Source organism: Rana temporaria, chromosome 1, assembly GCF_905171775.1.
Source record: "Rana temporaria chromosome 1, aRanTem1.1, whole genome shotgun sequence".
NCBI lineage: Eukaryota > Metazoa > Chordata > Amphibia > Anura > Ranidae > Rana > Rana temporaria.
Genome location: NC_053489.1, coordinates 527,666,155 through 527,684,171, shown reverse-complemented (window position 1 = coordinate 527,684,171; position 18,017 = coordinate 527,666,155). Strand labels below are relative to the sequence as shown.

At 44.5% G+C, this 18,017-nt stretch overlaps 1 protein-coding gene across 2 annotated transcripts in view; it reads right to left on the bottom strand.

Annotated features, from left to right (window-relative positions):
* The window catches only part of MND1 (meiotic nuclear divisions 1), a 98,783-nt gene that overhangs the window by 21,910 nt on the left and 58,856 nt on the right, over nt 1-18,017 (bottom strand). For both annotated transcript variants that reach the window (XM_040331962.1, XM_040331958.1), the window contains 2 exons: nt 7,208-7,282; nt 4,352-4,466 (listed from right to left, as the gene is read on the bottom strand). In XM_040331962.1, coding sequence (XP_040187896.1) covers nt 4,352-4,466; nt 7,208-7,282 — 190 coding nt within the window. The remainder of the gene's footprint in view (nt 1-4,351; nt 4,467-7,207; nt 7,283-18,017) is intronic.

Here is an 18,017-nt window from a genome sequence, read left to right as displayed (position 1 = left end):
GAAAGGGGTAAACATTTTGGCAACTTCATTAAAGCGGAGTTCCACCCATTTAAAAGTCAGCAGCTACAAAAAGTGTAGCTGCTGACTTTTAACAGACACTCACCTGTCCCATGGTCCAGCGATGCAAGCGCACAAAGCCTCGCTCCACTCCCCCTCCTCTCTGCAGCTCCAGCATTGTAAGCTTCACAGCCGGGCGCGCACTGCGAATGGCCGGCCAATCTTCTGGGACCTGTGACGTGTCCCAGAAGATTGCAGGGGGGGAGAGGTGCACTTCCTTACGGCGCTGCGGCACCAGGGGAGGAAGTGGGAGCTGTGTGCCTGTCAAAACTAGGTTTAATCACTTTAATGACATTTGTAGTAAAGGAAATCTGTCACAAACCTCAAAGCATATGAAACTAGCATATGTTAACCTTAGTAAACGCCACATCAAAATTAATAGGTAAATTTATATATTTATTACAAGTACTCTACATAGTGCCATCAATTTACGCAGTGCTTTACATATGCATTATACATTCACATCAGTCCCTGCCCTCAGGGAGCTTACAATCTAATCCCCCAACTTGCATTCATACATACACATAGTAGGGCCAATTTAGACAGGATCCAATTAACCTACCAGAATGTCTTTGGAGCAGGGCCACTAATAAGGCAGTACAGCCAGCCCTCCTGTACTGGGCCCAGGTCCCATCAGTTCAAAAGGGGGTCGGGCTAGCTGTACTGTCTTACTGCAGACACAGATCCTCTTATAACTCCCCCAACAGAGCTGTCAGCTTTCTCCTCCTCTTTCTCCCTCCGGCTGAACTGCATGGGGCTTGGTTCTAGCACATGCACCGCTTCTAACTGCTGTCCGACCCCCCCCCCCCCCTTGTGCCCCTTTCCCCCCAGTGCTGCTAGCTTCCCTCTTCTCCTCTCCTGTCGGTAGGTGCTGCAGGCACTCAGACAGGTGTTTCAGGATGAAGAGCGGGGCAAGAGGCCGGTAATAATGTTGGTACCAATCACTATTGTGTCCATTCATCACTGAAGCATAGTAAACTATAGCTACTATGCTTCAGTTTGTGAATGAGCAGGAAGCCTCTGAGCGCTTTTTATTCATTCATCTGTGCTTCTGAGGTTGCAGAGAAAGGGAATAGGAAATCTATTTCCTCAGTCACTTTCGGCCAGGAGGGCCCTGTCAGGTAGGCTGTATGGAGCCCCGTGATTTCTAACAGCAGCCCTGCTTTGGAGTGTGGGAGGAAACCGGAGTACCCAGAGGAAATCCTCGCAGGTACAGGGAGAACATGCAAACTCCAGGCAGGTAGTGCTGTGGTTGGGATTCAAACCTACAACCCTAGTGCTGCAAGGGCTAACTACTTAGCCGCTGTGCTTTCCAAGTAAAGGGTCAATACAGACAGATAAAGGTATATACAAGGTATGACTTTAAATATTCCTGTCAAAGTTTACTTTAGCTCCACCTATTCCTGCTTTCTTAAAGTGGACCTTCACGCTAAAGGTCATTTCATATTGCCCTGCCTCCTACACCACTCTCCCTCTCTTATGCCAAGTAAACTGGGGACGAATGTCAGGAGACATAGTCTGGTTCAATAAAAAACAGCCAACATTCGGCCCATGTGTATGTCACCCAGTTCGACAGAAGCCACCTGTTTGGACAAGCATGCTGGAAATCCAGCAGCCGACCGAATCCTGATCAGTGCTCTTAGCTGTTCATGTGGAAAGAAGGCTATCAAGGAAGTCCCAAACCTTCCCCATCTTGCAAATGCGTTGATGGGCTCTGCCAGACCCCAGGGGCCAACTAATTCCTCGTTTCCACTGAGCGGTTCGGTACGCTATTTTGGGTGTTTCCATTATGAAAGTGTGCCATAAAACCAAACCGTACCGGACCATTCTGGGTCCTGCTTCAGATGTGGGGCCATAGAAAATGGAACGGTTCCATTAGGGCTGAAATGCAATACATTCCACTGATTGGTGGACATGCTAGGCATTTTTTCTAAATCCTGTATGGTCCCGACGGTCCGATTTGCAGTGGAAACGCTCACGAGAATAGACCGGTCCGTTCTAAACCGCTCCAAATCTACTGACCCGAACAGTTCCGTTCAGTGGAAACAAGGCATAAGAGACAGACTGACATTCCGCTTTAATGTGTCTATTAGTTTTATAATGTGATAGGTGGATCCTTTGAATAGGCAAGCTAGGAAGGCGAGAAAAGACTGGGTCAAGCTAACTGGTAAAGTCTGGATTTGCAGATAAAGGAATCCAAACTAAACATTTCCTTTATCAAACTATCAATATATGAGATATCTCCATTCCCTCAGCCCTCTGACAGGCAAGTAAATATATAGTGTAAATAATCCAGCAGGCACCACACAACAAAATACTGATCTTTAGAAAATGGAAACACACCACTTACCAGTTAAAAATGGTCAGTAAGTTCCAGCTGTGCATTTCCTGTTGATTATATATATTTTTGGATAATACTGGGTTTTAAGCATCTTTTGAGGTATGCTCAGGCTTAAAGGAACACTAAAGGTTCGTTTTTTATTAGATCAATTGATTGCTGTAAGCTAGAGCATTTAAATATCACTTACCTCGTTTTTCCTTTTGACCTCCAAAATACAGTAATCCAGGTTTGAAAATGCCATTTCCTGTCTCTCCTCTTCTTGCTTTCCACCAGCATCTGAACAGTTTTGCATGGTGGAAAGCAGAATGTGCTCACCCCCTCCCTATGACTACAGCCCTGCGTGAAGATGCTCTCTTATCCCTCACAGGCATGGAGGCTAAGCCTAATGGGAACTGTAGTTCCCATTAGGCCGTGATGTTGCAAGAATGAATGCGCACCGCAAACCAGGAAGTCAGTGAGAATAATGATTCAGGAGTGATGGAGGTGAATAAAACAGCTCGATTTCAACAGGTATCAAACTAGTTATAATGCAAAACATTACTTTTTACTTTATCAGCTACTGTCAGACTTTAATTTAAGAGGAAAATATTTTTGTCTTTACAACCCCTTTAAATAGCTGAGGTTTGCTACATGTTTACTTTAAACAAGTTAACTCTTACGTATATACTATACCAGCTGCCTAGTAGGTCCATGTTCAGCTACCATGAGCAAAGGATAAACCTGTACTAATTTTCTGCAATACATGCAGCTAGTCAAATCCTATATACAGCTCGTTAAATCCCTCTTTAGGATATTAATTGCCATTCATATTACTTTCTGTTTCCTATTACAGTCAATGCACTAATGGGCAGGACCCTTATACATTTTTCTTTCCTCTTGTGTTGTTTACAATATATGTTTAGTGTAAAGCACCACAGAACTTGATAGCAATAACTGAATGTAAAACAATATACAATACTGAAACATGTTTTACTATGCTATCTGCAAAAAAAAAGAATGGTACAAATTGTCATTTACAGACTACTGGTCACCTACATACGCATACACCTCTACATACAAGCAGTTCCTGTAAATGGTCCAAAATATTACACCAACGCTGAAATTAACGAGTCATCCTGATTTCTATTTAGGTTTCTCTAATTCCACGTACACACGATTGGATTTTCCGTCGGACAGGAGTGGAGCCGAGGGATGTAGTAAGGGAATAAGTGCCACAATAGTGAAGAGCGTTGTGGATGATGGCAAAAACGCTTTTATTCAAAATTCTTCTATAAGCAGAATTTAAAAACACAGCGGTTCGCGCTTCAGCGTGGGACGCGGCTGATATGACAAGCCGACTAGATCCGTTGGCCTCCGGCTGATTGCATAGGTCTCACCTATCCAGGAGAGTTAACGCTGAACGGAAGGAGAGACCCTTTGCCCTATGCACAAATACTACTGATTGGAGGTAAGGGCAATAGGAAATAAGTGATGGGATTCAATACCATGTCCAGATGATTTACCTCATAAGCTTTGCTCCTAGGAAGATCCACTTGTCACTCCATTGTTAGACTTTATTTTCAGTATAGCACAGTGGAACTGTCACTTTTTTGTTTATGTTTTTGGCTTTATCTAGTTCACTCATCACCTAGGTCACTGTGTGTTGACCACTGTATTATATTGTGTTTTGCACTTTACTTTAGCGCTTATCATTTTATTTATAATTAAATGGGTGGGCTAGGGACAGTAAGGCCTTGAGGAAAGGGTGTGATAATGCTAGGTCTCCTCCAGCCAGAAAACGAGGCAGACTTTCTGACTTGCTGCAGCTTCTATTGCACACTGTGAGAAGCTCACAGTGGGCAGTGAAACCAGTCTAAGCAAGTTCAGGACAGGACAGAAGCCTGTACAACTGTGCATGGCTGAAAGTAAGAATGGAGTTCTGCTTTAGGAAGTTAGAGAGGAAAAAAAACTTACGCATCTCTTCTATAACATCCGGATCACATTCTTTGTATTGCTCTAGTTCTGCTTTTTGCTGGTCCCGCTGCTGTCTCAACATTGCCAGTTCCTCCAACAGCTCTGATCTTTCCTTCTACAGTAGAAGACATTACAGTTTATAAATATTTGTCTGTGAAGATTCTCATTTGTCCAGATGAAATTGAGCAATTACTATTGGTTACTACATCAAATTGTATTGCGCTGAACCATTTTATAAGAATACATCAAAAGGTACATCTAAATATATGATCATTAGGTGCTGCTGCAGCACCTAATTATAAATGCATCTGCACTAGAGGTCGACCGATATATCGGTTGGCCGATATTTGGCGTTTTTAAAATAATCGGCATCGGCCGATTTGTGCTTTAAAAAAGCCGATTGATAAGTTCAGCACCGCGACTTGCAAAAAGCTTCTGCAATACAAGTCAATGCAAGTGCTTCCCGTAGAAGACCTTCTCTCTCTCCTGGGCAGCCTGCCAAATTTTAGAAAAGATATACAATGTTGCTACTTATCAATTAACTGAACTCTGTGTAGGAGAATTCTCAGTTTAACCATTTAAAGGCTAAATCTTTTTTTACATTTGTTGCTTACAAGTAAAAATCCTGTATTTTCTGCTAGAAAATTACTTGGAACCCCCAAACATTATATATTTTTTTTTAGCAGAGACCCTAGGAAATAAAATAGCGATTGCTGCAATATTTAATGTTACACGGTATTTGCGCAGCGGTCTTTCAAACACATTTTTTGGGGAAAAAATATACTTTAACAAATAAAATAAAAAAAACTAAACAGTAAAGTTAGCCCATATTTATTTATTTTTTCGACCAAAAGTTTTCATTACCTGTTTTTGTATATAATATATATATATATATTACACAAAAACGGGTAATGAAAACTTTTGGTTGAAAAAAAATAAATATGGGCTAACTTTACTGTTTAGCCCAAAAGCGCCTGAAAAATCGGCTTAACATATCGGCCCAAAAAAATCGGCATCATAAATCGGCTATCGGCCGCCGTGATTTCTAAATATCGGCATCGGTATCGGCCAGAGAAAAACCCATATCGGACTACCTCTAATCTGCACTTACAGTTTTCTTAGTCCCCCTTCAAATTCACACTTTCCTGTTGAAAGTGTGAATTTTCCTGTTGATCCTGTCAGTCCACCTAATACAACTTCCTGTGATGGTGTGGCAATAATGTTACATTGCTCCTGAATTCAGAGCAGAGTTGACACTCTCATGTACGCAATGCCTGCTTATACTACAGGAGGATGAAAAAAAAAAAGTGGCATGGCCATCGGTATTGTCACTGTTGATTTTTTTTTTTATAATTGTATTATTTATTGGGTTATATAAAAAAAAACAAGTAAGACATCACAGTATCATAAAGTACAAAGCATTGAAAAGTTCAACACAATGACGATACAGAAATCGTATAAAGAACAAAAAAAAACATGAAAGTAAATGACATATACATAGTGTCCAAGGACGCAGAACACAGAAGTGGTCTGCATGAATTTACAGGCTCATATTAAAACAAACAACTCTTAGGTATATATTAGAGGTGCAATCAGAGAGAAAAAAAAAAAAAAAAAACACAAGGGGAAAACCATATACTAAGGTGAGGGCAACGACACAGGGGTCCCGTATCTCGAGAGATCCCAAGGTTCCCAGACTTTATCAAATTTTGGTATGGAATCGTTAACAGAGGCCGTCAAATATTCCATCCTCCGAATTTCAGCTACCAGGTGTAGAAATCTGGGCCATGGGGACGGGGAACTAGACAGCCAACATAACGGTACCAGCCTCCTGGCTGCCAGTAAAATATAAGCGGCCAAGCGGTTACTTTTTCTGTTCAGACCTGGGAATGGGAGGCCCAAAAGGAAGTTCAGTGGGTCAAATGGAAGGGAAACTTCTATCACCTCTTGTACCAGCTGTCTCACCTCCTGCCAAAAGGGTTGAACCAGGGGACACCTCCAAAAAATATGAAACAGAGAGCCAATATCTTTTCCACAACGCCAACATTGCGGCATAACTGAGGGGACATATGTGTGGATAACATCAGGAGTTTTATACCAAAACATGAGAATTTTAATAGACGTTTCCCGATGGATCACACATTTAGAGGATTTAAAGGTGGAAGACCAAATCTTATCCCAGGTTTGGACCGTAATAGGCTTACCCAATATGTGGGACCATTTTCTCATGTAAAGGTGTGTGGTTTCAGAAAGAGGGGTTGACCCATGGAGGATACGGTGAATAGAGGATATTAGGTGCAATTGGTGGGGGCCCTGGGCACATAGAAACTCAAAAGCCGTCGGTTTGTCGAGAGTCAGGGTAGAAGATTTGGATTGAAAGAAATGTCTCACCTGCAGGTAGAAATAAAAAAGATGATTGGGTATATTGAATTTTTTGCGTAAGACATCAAAGCTATACAATCTCCGTGTCACAGGATGCACTAAGTTTCGGAGTTGAAATAGAGGTACGTCGAGCCACAGAGAAATCCTACCCAATGAGATGCTGTCAGGTATAACTGGGTTAAACAGAACATTCGCCAGTGGAGGGCAGGGTGAGGCAAGGGAGTGGCTTTTGAGGCATTTGTCACTGTTGATTTTTAAGCCTGGAACTTGTCAATCAACACTCAGACACACCTACTCCTGTTCACTGCTTTCTAGATTATTAGTAACGCCTCTGTTGCTGAAACCCTCCCACTGTGGGCTACAGTGTCTGGGAGGGGGAGCGTGTGAGATACATGTTAGTTCTTCAATTTTTTTGTCTGTAGTTTTTACTTCCAACTCCCCCTCGGGATTAAGACAGAAACGTGTTTTACTTACTGTATCCTGGCGGCCAACTTTAGCTTTTTCCACACTTTGCTCTAGGCTGTTTTTCTTCTGGCTGGCTTCGGACAACTGATAAAAAAAAAGAATCCAAAACACATTAGCAAAAAAAAAAACACCTGCCTGTTGTAAAATAAAGTATACAATGGAGGCAGAAGATTTAAAGTGGCTCTTCAGTCACCTGTGGTAAAAATTATACATATAAATACAATACAAAAACTGTAGCTGCTGGCTTTCAATTAACAGCCACTCACTTGTCCCAGGATCCAGAACGGTCCTCATCTGGCATTTTTTTTCACCGACCTTAGGTCTGCAGTGCCAGCATATAAACTGAGGGCAGCCAGCTGCGACTGCTTGCAGCTTTACAGGCAGCTGAATGGTCCCGCAGCTTTCTGGGACCTGTGATGTGTCCCAAAAGGCTGCGGGGGAAGGAGATGAGCCAAACTCCCACTTGGATAGCTGCAGCGATCCAATCAAAAGAAGTGGGTACCTGTGAAAACTAGGTACCTGCTCCCCCTCAAATAAATTGCATCAAATGTAAAGGAGGAGGAAGGTGGCCAATATTAATAGCATATGGAAGCTCCAATTATCTATGGATCCCAAACTGTGTTTGTTGGGGTGCTTAGATGAAGAACTGTATACGCCACATACCTCTATCGCTATTATTAGAGTTCTGTTTCTGGCCAGGAAACTTATTGCCAGGAAATGGTTGTCCATAACGGCTTCCACATTACATCGGTAAATGACTCTCTCGTTAGGGAACAACTTACGTATAAGCATCGGGGTAACCTGGGGAAGTTTGAGAATATATGGGATCCCTGGCTGGGTAGCCCAGGTTTGGCACCACTGAGGCTTGTGCAAAACAGAAGTCTTGGAGACAGAGTTGTAGTGGCCACTGCGTCGTCTTAGATGGCTGTGGTTAAGTATATCACGGTATAACTGCTTTCTGATATAGTGAATACACCAAATGTAGTGCTGAAGAGTATAACTGTATTGTACTGAATTATTTTATTTTCTCTGTGTTCATAACATGTGAAATCTGTTCTCTACAATATTTTGCAACGTATCTAAAAAAAAATGTGTATTATGTTTTATATGTTCATTTTTTCAATAAAAAAAATTATCCGATTAAAAAAGGGAGGAGGAAGAGTGGAACTTCCCATTTAACTTAAAAATGATACAAGAGTACCCCGTCAACCATCCTTTCAAATGACTCTCACTTCAATTGATGGAGACCCTTTTAAAAGTTTTACAGAAATTGGTTATCCTAAAAATGTTCACCTAGGGCAGTGGTTCTCAACCTGGGGGTCGGGACCCCCTCGGGGGTCAAATGATGATTTGCCAGGGGTCACAGAATCCTGGGCTGTTCCTGAAGCCCGCACCGCTCTCCCAGCCTTTTTGTGGCCGCCCGACTCAGTACACAGCTAGAGGGCAAAGACTAGAGGTCATCTGACCGGTGAGGAATGTGAAGTGGGAGGGGCTGGAGATGACCCCATCTCCTGATTTCGGCATAGGTGTCACTGCTGCGAGACGCCACAAAGTCAGAGATACAGTGAGTAACACTACCTGTGATTATACTTGCTATTAAAAAGGCCCCACTACAGTTCTCAGATCAGCAGATGACCTTGATCAAGAGCACCAAAGTTGGCTGATCAGAACTCCCCCCCCCCCCCCCCCCCCAGCACTGCCACTGATCCACCCCCCACCAGCACTGCCATTCATCCCATTCCCCCCCACAAAGGAGTAAGAGAAGGAATAAAAATATAGAATACATGGAAGGGAGCAGAAAAGAGGGGGGGGGGGGGAGAAAGCAACATTGAGAGAAAGAATAAGAGAAGGAACAGGAAAGTAAGCTATAGAGAGGAATGGGGAAAAAGAAAAACCAAGAAATTAGGATAGAGAGAGATACAAGGGATAGAAAGGAAAACACATACAAAGCATGGTGTATCCTAAAATTTACCATAAAGGGGTTTTAATACTATACAAGTGAAGGGGACTCGCTAAATGTCCGTGGGTTAAGGGCACAAATTACTTGTCTTGCCTTGGGTGCCGACAACCCACACTATGAAAATGAATTTTACCATTAGGGGTCCCCACAACTTGGGAAATTTTATCAAGGGGTCACGGCACTAGGAGGTTGAGAACCACTGACCTAGGGCATTTATAAATTTCTTCACCCTTCTATGTCGACACCATTATAGGAGTTTGTATCTGATACATACACAATGGAGTGTAGCTTGTAAATGGCAAACCCATTTAAAAAGCACAATGAAAAAAACGCTAATGCATCTATGGTATTATTGCGCTTTTCACTATTTGGAAGCCCATGATTGACTTTTCTTTACAATTGTTCCACGGGCTGTCACACAGTCAACGAACAACAAAAGGCATGCAAGATGAATGTCAAAAGGTGTTTAACAAGTGTGTCCATAGACATATAGGGCCAGATTCACGTACATCGGCGCATATATAGACCGGCATAGCGCATCTCATTTCCGTTACGCTGGCTCAACTTAGAGACGCAACTACCGTATCCACAGAGTATTTGCGTCCAAATATGCGCCAGCGTAACGTAAATTACGAGGCGTAAGGCGGGGTAATTGAAAGTGGGAAGGAAATGGGCGTGCTCCATTGAAATGAGCCGTGACCCCATGCAAATGAAGGGCCGGCCGGACTGCACATGCGCGCATTACGCTGACTATGTTCTGCGCCTCACTGCGCATGCTCAGAACTCGGCCTGGCGCAATCAGTGAGATAGGAACTAGGCCCGGCGTACTTAGTGAGATATGCCCAGTGCATAAATAGGCCCAGACATACGCCCTTCCATTGCAAAAGTACATCCATGTGTTTCCCTTCCTAAAGCTAGGTGTTTTTGTTCTGTTGGCTGTTGGTGTTTGTTGGTTTGTGTCGGAGTGTTATTGGAAAGTCGTATTGGAGAGTGTTATTGGAGATTGTATTTGCGGTTTGTTTTTGCTGTCTGTTTTTGGTGATTGTTTGTTGCAGAGATGGCAACAAGGAAGAGGAAGTTGAACTTCTCTCTGCGGGAGAAGGAGATTCTTACCAGGGCCATTACCCTACATGGGCGGTTTTTGCATGGCCCTGAGAGTCGGGACACCACCCCGGCCAGGAGGAAGCAGATCCTGCAGGACATCACCGACGATGTCAATGCATTGGGGGGTGAGACCCGGAGCCGCAGTGGGATCCAAAAAAAGATAAATGACCTCCGCCGCGTGGTCCGTGAGAAGCTGGCCAAGATTACAGCACATGCCAGGGGCACTGGAGGGGGACCACCTTGCAATATTAGGCTGACTGCTGAGGAGCGTGCGGTGGCCCAGTGCTTCCACAGGCAGCAAGTGGAGGGCCTGCCTGGCTTTGACTCCGAGGAGGCCGTGAGGACAGGTACGTTTTTTTTTTGTTTTTTTTCTATCTGGCGAGTAGCATGTGTGGGGGGGGGGGGAAGGGAATATGTGACAAGTGTGTGTATCCTCCAACCTGTGAATGTTTTGTGTCATCCACAGATGTGCAGGAGGGTGCTGGGCCATCTGGCCAGTCCGCAGCCTCCACCGGACATCAGTCTGAGGAAAACACCCAGGCAAGCCCGGAGTCCTCAGGGGAGGGGAGTGGCCACAGCTTACCTCATGAGGAGGATGAGGAGGAGGAGGTTGAGGTTGAGGAGGTCACCAGTGCCAATGAGGTACTTCTCCATTCGGAGGAGGCTCCCCCTGTGGCTGGCAGCAGTCAGGCCTCCTTCAGGGCTAGCCCCTCCCACTCCTCCCCCAACAGGGCTTCCCCCCCCAGGGGTCTCTCCTACTCCCAGGCCACAAGCCTCATTTGGAGGCAGGAAGGCGACCCACAAGACCAGGGGGGTTGGCAGACTTTCTGCCTGCAAATCTGCGGAGGGACCAGGCCCTTCAGACCCGCCATCTCGGTCAGGTCACCCAGACTTTGGCCCGGATGGAGGAGAGCCTGGCCTCCATTAAGGAGTCAGTGATGGACATGAGCTGTAACTCCCTGGCTGTGATTAACTGCTTTAATGAAATGCAGACCACCACAGCAGGCGTGGGTCAGGAGGTGTGTGCCCTGACCCAGGCAGTCCAGGCCAATATGGCAGCCCTCAATGTTGGCCTCAACAGAATTGCCGTGGCCTTGGAGGGCAGGGACCAGGGGATGCTCCTCCTTCCCCTGATTCCGCCCCTCTCATGAGTCTCCCCTGCGGAGCCGGGGCCCCAGGCGTGGGTCACGCCAACAACGTAAATTTTTTGTGTTTTTTTGTTTTCAGTGTTTTATTTTTTTTTTATTTTTTTTTACTATGATTATGATTTGTTTTGGGTTTGTGAATGATGTATGGTTGTGGGGGTGACATTCCTGCCGGAAAAGGGTTGTCACCCTCATTTGTGTGGAGAAGGGTTCCCCAGGACCAGGGAGAAGTGATCCCAGGTCCGTGTGAATGGTGTATGAATGTACAGTGACATAATTGGAGCCTTGGCGTGGCGTTGCTGCTCCCTAGTACCGTGCGGTGTACTTTGGTCTAATCCAATTTGATGAGGATGTGGGGTGTGTGTGCTAGGGACCACAGTGGTGTGCATGCGTGCATTCTCCTTGTGCCATGTTTAATGTGTGGGTTTAACGTGCAAAGATGCCTTCTGCAAGGCGTCTCCTGACTGCTGCTCCCTCAGAAGACGGGGTACCCTCGGTCAGGGGGGGGGGGGTTGTGTGGTTCGGGGGTCAGGTCATCACGTAGCTCAATCTCCAGGCCATTTCTCACGGCGAAGTTGTGCAGCATGCAACATGCACCGATGATCTGGCACACGAAGTTTGGGGAATACAACAGGGTCCCCCCAGACTTATCCAGGCATCAAAAATGGGACTTCAGGAGGCCAAAGGTGCGCTCCACCACTCCACGGGTACGTGCGTGTGCTTCATTGTATCTTTCCTCTCCTGGGGTTTGGGGGTTCCGGAATGGAGTCATGAGATGGGGTCCGAGTGCATATGCAGAGTCACCTGGAAGGGAAAAGACAGGAGAATGTTAGTCATGCATGTGCCCCTCGTGATGTCTGCATCAGGGGGGGACCGTCATGCCTGACACCCATGTCACTCACCAACCAGCCAGCTATCCCCATACATGCCCCACGATGCGCCGGTGTAATCTTTTTACGTCGGTCGGAAAAAGCTGGTTTTCAGGCGTATCTGGTTTTGGGGATACGGCGCATAGATACGACGGCGCATATTTACACTTTACATTTTTTTGCAATGGAACTTAGTCCGAAGTCATGCATCCTGTGCGTTTGTATTGAAGTACAGCTTGGCAAAGTAGGCGAGTTGTAAGCAGGGAGAAGTGTGGATGTAATTCCCTGGTGGCAGCAGTGCATGGTTTTGCACATGGACATTAGATTACAGGTATACTTGGTGCTCTTTAAATTAAGATGCATATAAAGACTATGGCCCGGATTCACAAAGCACTTGCGCCGACGAATCTCAAGATACGCCGCGTAAGTGCAAATGTGCGCCGTCGTATCTGTGCGCCGGACCCACAAACCAAGATGCGCCTAAAAATAGGCTTCATCCCGCCGACGTAACTTGCCTACGCCGGCGTAGCGTGGGCACATATTTAGGCTGGACGCATGTGGCGCTCCCATTGATTTTCTATTCAAATATGCAAATGAGGGAAATACGGCAATTCACGAACGTACGTGCGCCCGATGCAGGCTACGCGATGTGCACGTAAGTTGTACGTCCGGCGTAAAGTTAAGCCCCATAAAGGAGGTGTAACCCAGCAGCAGACATGCAAAGGTCTGCACCAGGGAACACAAGCCGGCGTATTTTACAGAGTTTACGTTGGATGTGTGTGTGGCTGGGCGTAGGTTATGGTCACGTCGTAGGCATTGATCCGGCGTAGTTTAGGCAGTTGTTTCGACGTGGTTGTGAGCATGCGCAGAAGAAATGTGTCCACGTCCCGGCGCATGCGCACTTCATGATACGTATCTGTCTGGCGCTCGGCCCATCATTTGCATGGGGTCACGCCTCATTTGCATGGCTCGCGCCCACTTCCACCTACGCCGACTTACGCCTTCGAAACCCAGCGCAGTTTTGGCAGCACTGGCTTTGTGAATTCCATGCTTAACTCTCTGCGCTGCGTCGGCGTAGCGTATATTATTTGCGCTACGGCGGCATAATGTGCGCCCGCTCTCTGTGAATCTGGGCCTATCATTCTGGTTTGATATTTGACACTTAATAAGTATAACAATACACTTCAAAAGTTCCCTATTATAACACAGCAAACCCTACAATAAACAATTTTATCAACGATTATCATAGTTCTTCCCCTAAAACATCTTAACTCCTTTAACAGATCTAAAGGGAACAGTATATCTACTGTACATATGTTTTTACACTAAACATCTGTAGTATTCATGAAACACATGGGAACCAGCGTATCTCTGTTGTAGGTCATGAGATTTTCCCACACAATTCACAGATCCGATAGAAAAGTGCATCCAGCCTCGTAAGGACTTGTCTTTTCTTTTGAACATATCCTTCTTAACCAGTCATATCCTTTGAACATATCCTTCTTAACCAGTAGAGAAATATTTGACCTATGGAACGTTCTCCTAGGTTTCTCCTTATGGATGGCTGTGGAAAGAATGTAAGAATTCTGTAACATTAGCTCAAGTCATCATTTGGCTGCTTGTGCATTTACTCATTCATTTCCCAGTGAGAAAACAAATGAACAGCAGGAGACATGTATAAGAGCATAGCATAAAGCTAATATACTACATGGGAAAGGAAACATGGAACAGTCATAAACATGTGTGCTACACAGGAGTAAAACCTTTGACTACCTCATAAAAGATTATTTCAGTTTGGAATATGGAAGATGGCCCAAGATAGTCATCATGTAATCCAGCTATGTATTAAAGTTAAGTGTACCATTGCCCAGGGTATGGACATTATAGTAATTACAAAATTTTAACAAGCAATAGAAGCCCTTTAACCACTTCAGCCTCAGAAGATGTAACCCCTTCCTGACCAGAGCACTTTTTACAATTTGGCACTGCGTCCATTTAACCGACAATTGCGCAGTCATGCAAATCTGGACCCAAAGAAAATTTGCGTCCTTTTTTTCCCACAAATAGAGCTTTATTTTGGTGGTATTTGATCACTTCTGTGTTTTTTATTTTTTGCGCTATAAACAAAAAAAGAGCACCAATTTTGAAAAAAATGATTTTTTTTTTGCTATAATAAATATCCCCAAAAATGTTAACAAACAAAATTTCTTCATCAGTTTAGGCCTATATATTTTCTTCTACATATCTTTGGTTAACTGCTTGCCGACCAGCCGCCAGTTATACGGCGGCAGGTCGGCTCTGCTGGGCGAGATCACGTAGCTATACGTCATCTCTCCCAGGAGCCAATAGGGGCGCGCATGCGCCCCCGCTCGTCCCTGATCCCGGCGCGCGATCGCCGCCGGGTACCAGCGATCGCTCGTTACAGAGCGAGAAGCGGAAGCGGTGTGTGTAAACACACAGCTCCCGGTCCGGTCAGGGGAGAAATGCCTGATCTTCTGTTCATACAAATCAGTTAGAACACACCCAGGGAACATACTTAACCCCTTCCTCGCCCCCTAGTGTTAACCCATAGCCTGCCAGTGGCATTTTTATAGTAATCAATGCATTTTTATAGCACTGATCGCTATAAAAATGCCAATGGTCCCAAAAATGTGTCAAAAGTGTCCGCCATATTGTCGCAGTACTGAAAAAAAAAACGCTGATTGCCGCCATTACTAGTAAAAAAAAATGTATAAAAATGCCATAAAACTATCCCCTATTTTGTAAACGCTATAACTTTTGCGCAAACCAAACGCTTATAGCGATTTTTTTTTTACGAAAAATATGTAGAAGAATACGTATCGGCCTAAACTGAGGAAAAGTTTTTTTTTATATATATATATATATATATTATATTTTTGGGGATATTTATTACAGCAAAAAATATTCATTTTTTTTTCAAAATTGTCACTCCATTTTTGGTAATAGCGCAAAAAATAGTGATCAAATACCACCAAAAGAAAGCCCTATTTGTGGGAAAAAAAGGACGCCAATTTTGTTTAGGAGCCACGTCGCACGACCGCGCAATTGTCAGTTAAAGCGACGCAGTGCCGAATCGCAAAAAGTGGCCCGGTCATTAACAGGCAATATGGTCCGGGGCTGAGGTGGTTAAAAAAAAAAAAAATCACAAAAAACTGTTTTTTTTTTCCACAAATGTCATAGCATCTACAAACTATGGGAAAGATTTATGGCATTTTTGTTATTATAATTTTTTTTTACTAGTAATGGCGGTGATCTGCGATTTTTAGCAGTACTGCGACATTGCGGCGGACAGATCCGACACTTTTGGGACCACTGACATTTATACAGCGATCAGAGCTATAAAAATGCACTGATTACTGTGTAAATGTCACTGGTAAGGAAGAAGTTAGCACTAAGAGGCATTCAAGAGGTTAAATGTGTGTTCTCTGGATGTGTTCGAACTGTATGTGTATAGGACTGACTGGGGGAGGAGACATATTGTTTTTCCTACTTTTTAGGAACAAACGATATGTCTCCTCTCCCCTGACAGAACAGGGATTTGTGTGTTTACAGCCATGCACATTGGGTCCCCCGCCAAGCTGCAGGTGCTTCCAGTAGGTGTTTTGCCCAGCTGTGCCATTCTGCCGACATATATGTCGGCGTGAGCTGGTCAGCAAGCAGTTAAAACAACCCAGACACAGTCTAACTGCCTGCCCTGTGAAGAAATGAATTTTGAAATATCCCCAAAGATTACAACAAAAGCTAATTTGTGACACTTTTCTGGTGGTATTGTTTTCCAGTAACAGCTTCAAAACATGCAATAGATTCAGGTAGTTATGATTTACTCCACCATCAGAATGTGTCGCTGTGGCTGCTTCAAAAATAATTATGGACAGTTCGTTGATAAGGAAACTGGGAGGTAATTATAGTCTAAGTAGGCATACAGAGACAAACCAGAGTAGAGTTGTGTACGGAGTATTAAAGAGCAGGATGTGGGGCATGTTTGCATGCCATCAGTGGTTGCTGCGACACTGTTAGCTGCATAGCCTCATTCGTTGCTAGAACGCAGATTACCAGCATTCTAGGAAAAAATATGGAGAAGCTAAACGCAGACAGTGGGTGGAACCTGATGCAGATGCTGAGAGACTAGTTCCCCATCAATTCCGCCTTCCTTATGATTGACAGTGGACACTAGGAGCTAGATTCACAAACCCTTTACGTCGGCGTATCTATTGATACTAGATAGTAAGGTGCATAAACCAGACAACAGGGAACCTAAATGCACTTCCGGCGCCTGGGATCTAATATCAACTGATCCCAAGTGAAGAAAAAGATGTGTCAACAAGTGAGGTGGATTCTATCAAATAGTGGTAAACTTGATAAAAGGCCAAGAGCAGCTATTTTAAAAATGGGAAAAAACCCATTGACAGTATAAAAACAAAGTATCAAATAAAAAGAACTATGGTTCAAAAATGATAAAAACAGCGCTGTGTAATAAAGTGATAAATAACCCCAAAAGAGAGGTTTCTATTGAAGATACAGATGTGAAGTGCTGGGTGATCAAAAAATAGGTGGAAGTGCACCCTCAAATCTATTTAAGATTCACCCATATGCTGTGAGAGTGCCCACTTCTGAAAAAAAGGCTTGACGCAGCCTGTAAAGGGGATGTTTAGAACTCACAAGCACTCCTTCAAATGATCCTCAAATTCCTCTGTGACGGTCAAACTTGGTGATGTTACATGTAAACAATAAAAACACTAAAATAGTGAAGTACTGCTAACATTAAACCATACATTCTAAGTGGGAAATAGTTCCCTATGTAAAATGCCCGTACAGGAAAATAAATAAGAATGAACAAAAAAGCAAGCCTGTATTCTCTGCTGATGTCTGCTGTCGTCTCCGTCCTATGGACACCAGGGGCCGCACGAGTGCTTCTGACGCTGGCAAACAAGTGGATGGTTTGTAGACTGCAGGTAGGCTTCCGTGTTGCGCTGTTGTAGCCACGCCCTGACGCGTTTCGTCACTTCCGACTTCAACAGAGGGCGTGGCTACTATTGATACGCTGCGTAAGTTGAAAGATGCGCCGTCGTATCTATGCGCGCTATTCAGGGAACTAGATACGCCTGAATTCCTGCTTCATCCGACCAACGTAAGTCTTAGTACGCCGTCGTATCTAGGGTGCATATTTACGCTGGCCGCTAGGGGCGCTTCTGTAGATTTACGCATTGAATATGTAAATGAGCTAGATACACCGATTCACAAACGTACTTGTGCCCGCTACGCCGTTTACGTAAGGCTTACGTCCGGTGTACAGTTATCCCTGCTATATGAGGCGCAGCCAATGTTAAGGTATGGATGTCGGAACAGCCGTCGAATTTTACGTTGTTTGCGTAAGTGGTATGTGAATGGGGCTGTGCGTAGGTTACGTTCACGTCGAAAGCATTGCACCGACGTTTCTTAGGGAGTATTTGCGACGTGATTCCGCTCATGCGCCGTACGAACGGCCATTCATTTACATAGGGTCACGGCTAATTTAAATGAAGCACGCCCACTACCTTCCACATTTGAATTAGGTGGGCTGGCGCCAGAACTTTGAGAATACTATTCTGGGCTCCCTATTTTACGTCTGTGTCGCGCATATGAGATGCGCTACGCCGGCCAAAAGATGCGCCAAGCTACCAGAATCTAGCTCTAGGTCTCAGGAAAATGAGCCTAAATTACCTCAAAAAGGTATGGTGCCG